General features: G+C 43.8%; 1 protein-coding gene across 1 annotated transcript; it reads left to right on the forward strand.

Moving 5' to 3' along the window:
- Positions 1–1,649: 1,649 nt before the first annotated feature.
- masp2 (MBL associated serine protease 2) lies at positions 1,650–6,148 on the forward strand. Its single transcript, XM_084435878.1, has 6 exons — positions 1,650–1,750; positions 1,832–2,057; positions 2,161–2,338; positions 2,494–2,625; positions 3,934–4,130; positions 4,423–6,148. The coding sequence occupies exons 1-6, from the start codon at positions 1,743–1,745 to the stop codon at positions 4,585–4,587; spliced, it is 906 nt and encodes a 301-aa protein (XP_084292004.1). The 5' UTR covers positions 1,650–1,742; the 3' UTR covers positions 4,588–6,148.
- Positions 6,149–8,402: the final 2,254 nt, after the last annotated feature.

The raw sequence follows: 8,402 nt of genomic DNA on the forward strand, positions 1-8,402 counted from the left end.
CCCAAGCCCTCCATCAGGCAAAGAGAAGAGGTTCTGCCCCATTTGAGAGTACAATCAGACAGGTCATTTGCAACGTAAAATTACCAATGACATTTATGTGGATAATTATTATAATTCAGCACAAACATCTTCCATTAGCGATGTGGCGCAATGAAAAGGAGGGCTTATTATATGCTTACTAATTGTGCATTAGTTGCTTGTTGAAAGGCCCAATCACTTTAAAATAACTGTAAAATGTGCTGTTATTTTGTTAAACTATAAGGTAGGAATTAATAGCTGTTCCATCACAAAAAGCCTTTAGAAGCTATTTTGCTCTTAGGGTGGGCCTACACACACACACACACACACACACACACAAACTCCGCTTCCATTCATTATAAACATACTCTCGGCTTTTGTTTCATCACTGATAGCTCCTGTTGTGTAAACCAGCAAGTATACAGTAGGTGATGAATGCTAGAGGACAGCTACATTTATCTGTGTGTTTCTCACTTCTTTTTGTTTTACTCCGCAAAGCCTAGCAATTATAACAAGGCCACAAATAATTAGCCCCACACATCCTGTTTGATCATCATCACTGATTTGTTGGACAGGAAAAGCTTTCACAGGTGTTGGATGAGTGTTAGTGATGCGTGGATGAGTGCTGTTTGTGTGTGTGTAGAGTCATATTCTTCATAGAGCTGTGACATGTCAACCTTAACCACTTCCTGGTAAAGCCTACTTTTTTGCTATTGGGTTCTTGTGTTTCGGTATAACACTTACAGTCTTCTCAAAAGTCTAGTGTCAAATAAAGTTGTCCAAACACACCAATCTCCTTTATGTCAACCTATTTATGTAAATTAAGTTATGGAATTCAATACTTAATGTTCATTTGGGATTGAGACATGTCATGTGCTGTACTCACTTTACACACAAGGAGCCTTTCAGCGTGGACTCAACTCGACAACTTTTAGAGGTCTGATGACTTCTAATAAACTTTGATTTTACAGTAAATTGTATCCCAAATTGCCTGCGGGTTAATGCAAGAACAAAAGTGTGATCAAGGCAAGGCAAGTTTATTTGTATAGCACATTTCTGCAACAAGGCAATTCAAAGTGCTTTTACATGAGACATTAAAAGCATCAAGACAAAGTGCATAAAAGGTTATATTAAACGGAATGCAAAAAAGGACATTTAAAACAAATGAAATAAAATACAGGAATACAAGTTACTGTGCAGTTTATGAATGAATAATTATTTGATTTAATAAAAAGCAGCGGCAAAAAGAAAAGTCTTCAGTCTTGATTTAAAAGAACTGAGAGTTGATCAACAATATATAAGAGTAAGAAATACTGGAAAAAGATCACTGGAAAAGTCAACTAACATAATACAACATTTCACTGTGACTGTACACCATACATACATACATACATACATACATACATACATACATACATACATAAATACATACATACATACATACATACATACATACATACATACATACATACATACTGTACATGTGACAAATAAAAAGGAATCTTGAATCTTGAATCTAACGTTAGGTCTTCTGACCAAGGAGTCGTTGTGTTTGGAGCACGGAACGATGCAAGAGCAATGGATTATGGGTCCTCTGTGCTTTGTTGACACAAAGCTTGCTGTCCTGGTCATTAACCTCAAGACCACAACAAGTGGGAGGCAGTGAGTCCGACACTCCGAAAGACACAAAAGGAAATACACCTTTGAAATCTGCTGAAGCTGAGATGGACCAGTAAGTCTCCATTATTATTCACTGTTGATGAATGAACCTTGTAGAGTGTGTGTGGTGTGATCCTAGCCTCATTTCGACCAGTGTGTGCTGTGCGTTGGTCCTGGTTGGCCTGCTGCTGCCCTTGACTCTGACGGTGGAGCTGACGGCACCGTTTGGCAGCTTCACTTCCCCGAACTTCCCCGGGCCGTACCCTAACAACCATCACGCAGTGTGGAACATCAGTGTCCCGGAAGGTCACAGGGTCAAACTGTACTTCACCCATTTCAGCCTGGAGCACTCCCAGCATTGTGAATATGACTATATCCAGGTAAAAAAAAAATCAGTCCTTAGAGAATCCTTGACACATTCTCAGTAACTACCTGTGCTTGGTATTCTTAATCAATGATGTGCCTCGGCTCTCATTAAACCAGGTGCTGGCTGAGGTAAACGAGACCCTCCGTTTCTGTGGTGAAGGAGAGAAGGGCTCCGAGGACGCTCCCAGGAACACAGTTATCCTCTCCGCTTTGAACGTCATGTCTGTGATCTTTCAGAGTGACTACTCTAATGAGGGCCGGTTCACAGGATTTCAAGCGTTTTACACCTCTGAAGGTGATGCCGAGTGTTGACACTCTCACTGATGGACAGAGACAAACGCCTGCTGCCAATTATGGAACCACACTTCATACATAAAACATACAATGACAGCCAATTGTGATGCTTCTCTCTCTCTCTCTCTCTCTCTCTCTATTTCTCTCGTTGCATAGACATCAATGAGTGTCTGACCACTGTGAATGGGGAGACTGTTTGTGACCATTATTGCCACAATTATGTTGGTGGCTATTACTGCACATGCAGGTTGGGGTACCTTCTCCATGACAACAAAAGATCCTGCACTGGTAAGATTGATTAAAACAAGACCAAAGCTGGAAATCACATTATCATGATTTAGTTCAGTGATGATGGAATGAGAGTATAATTCACTGATGAATTATCCAATATTGTTGGTATTTTCAATGTGAACCATTTGGTTTTATTAATTAAATGGTTGCACCTTATTTGAAGCCATACTCTAACTACCCGTTTCCCTGTCAATAGACAAATGGATGAGGCTGTATGGAGGACATCCTGAATGGATGAGGCTGTATGGAGGACATCCTGAATGGACATAATTTACTTTGATTTGCTGAATTCAACTATGAGACATTCCAGTCTCAGAATCAGAGCAGTAGAATGTCTCAGCAGAAGAAAATCACGAGTTCAAAACCATCTGATAGTGGGTGTGAAGAACAGGTTAGACGGGAGGGCATATTGTGGGAGTAAACTGTCACAGTAGCCGACAGGTTATTTTGAAAAAGACTTGGACTGGCAGTTATTCTTGCAGTCATTCTGAATATAACATGGAAGGGACTGCATATGTTTATCCTTATATAGAGAATGTACTTGTTTAGATTGGAGGACACACACCGTGTTAGTGTTCAGGATTGAAGTCCACAGCAGCTCAATATAACATAGCCAGTGATTGCCAAGTAATTTCAGACTAAAGAAGCAGACAGGTGTAGTTCATCTCTACCAGACAGTGGAGACCTGGGTTAATTACTGTCAATTCCCAAGGGTGAGGTACTCAGTAAAAAGGCGTTGATAAATTGATACCTGTTTGTGGCACAAATAGTGCAGTAATGCCAGGTAATTAATCACAATTACAGACACCTACGTGCCTTGAATTGTTATTCTTTGCCGGAGCAAAAAGTGACACCAGATTTCAAGGGATGAACCGGCAAAATTGATTACCGGCTTTCATATTCCTAATAATATGAATTACAGCAACTCTGCCTCCTTGAATCTTTGACATCTGCACTTTTTGATGCAACACTTCACTGAAATATACCTACAGTATACCATAACTCATCATGGTTTCAGAAAATATCTCAATTGATCAAAAGATAAAAAGGGCAAATCATTTTTAACCAAGAATAATTTTCTATATTTGTCCACTAACACTTTACTTGAAATACTTTTCAAATGTCAGGACCATTTCTCCACTCATCTGTATCTAAACAGAAAATCAAATGGATCACTCTGGGCTGAAACAGAGATTAATCAGGGTTGAAGGCCTTGAACAAATAACACAAACCAACTCCAAAAGTATCAGACCGGTAAATACTAGGTTTTGATTGGATCTGGGGTTACATGTCCTTCCTGTATAGTGCCCTGCAGCGGCCAGGTGCTGACCGAGAGGTCAGGAGAGCTAAGCAGTCCAGGCTACCCGGCGCCATACCCTGCCATGAGTGACTGTGGCTACACCATCCTCCTGCCACAGGGGCTTCGAGTGCTACGGGAATTCCTGGAGCCGTTTGATGTTGAGGGCCACCCCAAAGTTCCCTGTCCGTATGACAGCGTGAAGGTCAGCTTGTATCAAAGACATTCTCTCAAGCTTCACTAACGTCCTTGTTTGGTCATGTGACATGATGACACCCTCAAACAAACCAATAACACAACAAAACTGATGAATAAACAATGTATTCCTCCTCATGCTTGCAGAGACGCCTTGTCTCTGTCTATTACCTTCCATTAAGGTGTATAGCTATGCAATCCCATGCCTACGTCAGGCCGCCATTCATCAGCAGCCAAAACAAACAACAAATCAAACCTACTTAAGTCTGTTCCCTCCTGATTCAATACTCCTTTCTCCCAAGGTCTCAACCGAGGGACAAGAGTATGGACCGTTCTGTGGAAAATCTCCACCTGGCAGAATCGACACAGGAAGTTACCAGGTTCACATCACCTTCAGGTCTGACTCCTCCGGGGAGAACAGGGGATGGAAGATCAAGTATACGAGTACCACAGCCCACGAGCATTAGAGCTACATCCAGTAGAGTTCAAGTTCAAGTTCAAACTTTATTGTCACTTGTATTAAATACAGTGAAATGCTTGTGCACGACTCTCTCTCTCTCTCTCATGACATACAGTAGAATACACCCAACACCAACAAACAAATTACATACAACAATGTACATTACATACAACAAAGTGCAGTGCATGTAGGTGCATCAGCTGTTCAGCAGCCTGAATGCCTCTGGAAAGAAACAGTTACTGTGATTTGAGGCTCCGGCAGCGTTTAAGGTGGTGAGAACAGAGCATGCACGGGGTGGCTGGTGTCCTTGTTTTGGGCTTTACTTTTACAGTGAGTGATGTTATATGTCATGGAGTAGAGGTAGTTCTGTGCCAATGATTTTTGCTGCTGTCCTTAGGTATAGGTACTGCATTTTGTAACGCGCTCCCCATCCAGTTGTTACACTGGCCCGGAGCGCCATTCACACACCAATGGCGGCAGCTGCCATGCAAGGCACTTGCCTGCTCATTGGCAGCAATTTGGGGTTCAGTGTCTTGCCCAAGGACACTTCGACAGGTAGTCAGGAGGAGCCGGGATTCGAACCACCAACCCTACAATCACTGAACGACCCGCTCTACCTCCTGAGCTATACCGCCGCCTTATGGTCCTTTATAGTAGTCTGCAGTCCTGAGCAGTATTTCTGAACCGTACTGTGATACAGAATAGAAGAACACTATCAATGGGACAGCGATAGAAATTCACAAGAGCTCTGGTGCTCGTACTGTACTGAAGCTTTAGAGATGCCTCAGAAAGTACAATCTCTGCTGTGCTTTCTTGGGGATGCACTTGGTGTTGAGAGACCATGTGCGGGTGTCTGCGATGTGTGTGCCGAGAAATCTGAAGATATCAACAATGTCAACGGATGTCCCATTGATACAGCAGATATGGTGATTTCCTCTGTTCTTTCTGGTCAACAATGATTTCCTTTGTCTTAGTGATGTCCAGGAATTTACATCCAAACACCTTAGCCTTTGTCTTTGTAATTTATCACCTCCCCCCAAGTCCCTTGCAAACCCCAGTTTCAGTCTAATGTAAAACACCAACTCTTCCCCCCTTTTGTAATTGTAAACACACTCTGCATAGCTCTGCCTCGCTCTTTTGTCCAAGTCAGAAAGGCCACACCTTGTCCTTCCTGCCCTGATTCAGACCTTTTTGTTTTCTTTGTTTTCTCATGTCACATGTCTTTACTCTTGGCCACGCCTGCCATTCATGTACAATGCAGTAGCCAATCACATCCTGGAAACACTGTACCTTTGTTTGGACTGTACATAAGCCACAGCCAGAAGTGACTGACTTCACTTCTCTGACTGAACCACCTTTGCTGCGTTTGTCAGGAAGTCCTTGCGCAAGTATTTGATTTCATTCAATAAACCAGACTCAACCTTTTGAACGTATCTTGGTAAATCTTTGGACTACACCAGTCTAAAATAACTATCACAGTTTGGCGACGGGGATGGGATCACTGCCTGCGTTTGCTTCGGGATTCCAGTGGAAAGGACTGATCGGCAGACGTGTCGGTCCATAGTGGGCGTTGGAAAATCAATTTTCTCTCTTGCGCCAGAGCGCAAGGTGAGATTATTTCCTCAGTTCTTCCACTGGATTCTTGAAGCGCACAGGTACGTTTAAACGAACCCTCTTGTGGTTCTGAGTTGTATTTGCCTTGATTTGGTTCAGTTGTGTTGGTCTGGATTGGTGAAAACAGGAACCCCAGCGTGGGTATTTAGTCCTACCGAGGGTAGGGCGAGCATGGTTGATGTTTCGTTTCCAGAACGATACCAACTAGCTTAAGCCTCATTGTTGATGTTTCGTTTCAAGAACGATACCAACTAGCTTAAGCCCCGTTGTTGATGTTCGTGTTAGCACGATTGCCGACTAGCTTCGAAGTGATTGTTGATGTTCGTTGAAGAACGATTACCAACGAGATGGTAGCTACGGGAGTGATTGAGCGTTTTTGCAATCCGCGTTTCTTGGAGAAACGTTTTCCCCTTTGTTCCCGGGTGACTTGGTAAACATAACGAGCGTTACCTCTGACCAAGTGGCTGTACAGTAATTTTGGTAGGATCTAGACGTCAGGTTTAGCCTGGACCAAAGTTGCTAGTGTAGCCGAGCATGCTTTGTTTGTAAACGTGGGCCTTTGTTTTCGTCTTGTTCGTCTTATGTGTTCACTGTTTGAGCCTCGGCTCTTGATAATTGTTTGTTATGCGCGCCATGGATCTAGGTAAAGTATTGTTTTGTACCCTTTTTAGACTGTTAAAATTCTGCTAGATTCCCAGTAGGCTAGTTAACTGGTTGCCTAGGAGACGCCGGAAAACAACTCCCGGTGATCCGCCTTGAGCCAGAGGGAGAACAAAGAGATTCCTGACTGATTAAGCGCGCCCCTTTCTACGAGGTATTCGGCCGAGCAAAAACAGGACAGGAAGAAAGAATTGGCTGGAGCCATATCTGAGGCTAAGTTAAAGTTGGAACCTGCTGTTGACAACTGTCGTTCCGGGAGTGATGGGTGAATGCCGAACCAGGAGACGGGCACAGGACACCGGAGGTTACTGGCCTGTTTCCCTACAGATGGGCGATCTGGGGTTCGTGAGATGCAGACCAACGCCATGTCACCTACTCACTGTGAGCGACAGATAAGTATGAAACAGGAGCAGTGCCCAAATACTCTGTCCTCAAATGCAGAAGAGGGAGGTTTTAGATATACAAATTTTAGCTATACAAATGAAGCTTTGATGGAGTATTTTGATTAGTTAATTGTAAATGAAGCCAGTTCATTTTAGTGTCATTTTCTTTGACCCATCTCTATTTTTATCCTGACTTCAGGGAATTTTTGCTTTCACCCTTAGGGGGTGTTGTTTTGTTGAGACGAGAATATAGCGTATTTTATTTTCATAAAATCGCAAGAGAACTGCTAGAGCCAAATCCAATTGCCTTGATCATGACTGGGGACTAAGCGTGTTGAAGTCATTCTAACACTGCCCCTGATGTCACTGTAGGCTACTGCAGACTGGCTCTAAATGACACTTGAACAGTCACCCTGTTTAAGTTTTCCTGACAGAATAACAACATTTTTTCCCCAAAGCAGGAGCTTGCGCTTAACCATGTTTCTGAGTATCTCCTACAGACTGTTGAATAACCGTTCCTGACCAAAGAAGGGAACAGGGAGACCAGACCAGAGGACTCTCTTTTGCTCTGTTTTGTCTCTGTTTGTCTCTCTCATCTGTGGATCCACAGACGGAGCACTTCATCAGCCTGTGCTGGAGGCGGGAGCGCCGAGGTGAGCCCTCCAGCAGCACGACCCGGGCCGGCCCTACGTGGAGCAGTACAGGGATGGACCGGGTTCAGTTCAAGAGCCTACATTTCTGACCTACAAGCATCTGCTCCACCTGCGGAGAAAAAGAAATGAAGGACTAAGTGCACATTTCCACCACCAAACTAACCTGTATCTAGGGCCTAATGACAAACCTGTACTACCTCGTTCATGTTTTCATTATGCTTTCAAACTAGCCCACGGGCCAGATCATGTTTCAAAAACAGGGGTGGCGGAGGATGTTAACAGATGTCTCCAACAGAGTGAGGACCGCCATTTCCTGAGGCTAAGGAGGGGTTCCTGCATCACATCTCTCCTGGGGGTTGGGTCCTGATCCGCGACCTGGGGCCGTCCCCACGCAGACGGCCGCCAGAGTAGCTGAGAGAACTTCGACGCCGTTGCGTCCCAAACCAAGGAGCAGATGAGCAGCCTGAGAACAGGCCAGAAAACATGGAAGAGAAGAGATGTAGCGGGGTGAA

This window comes from Borostomias antarcticus, assembly GCF_949987555.1.
Source record: "Borostomias antarcticus genome assembly, chromosome: 3".
Classification (NCBI taxonomy): Eukaryota; Metazoa; Chordata; class Actinopteri; order Stomiiformes; family Stomiidae; genus Borostomias; species Borostomias antarcticus.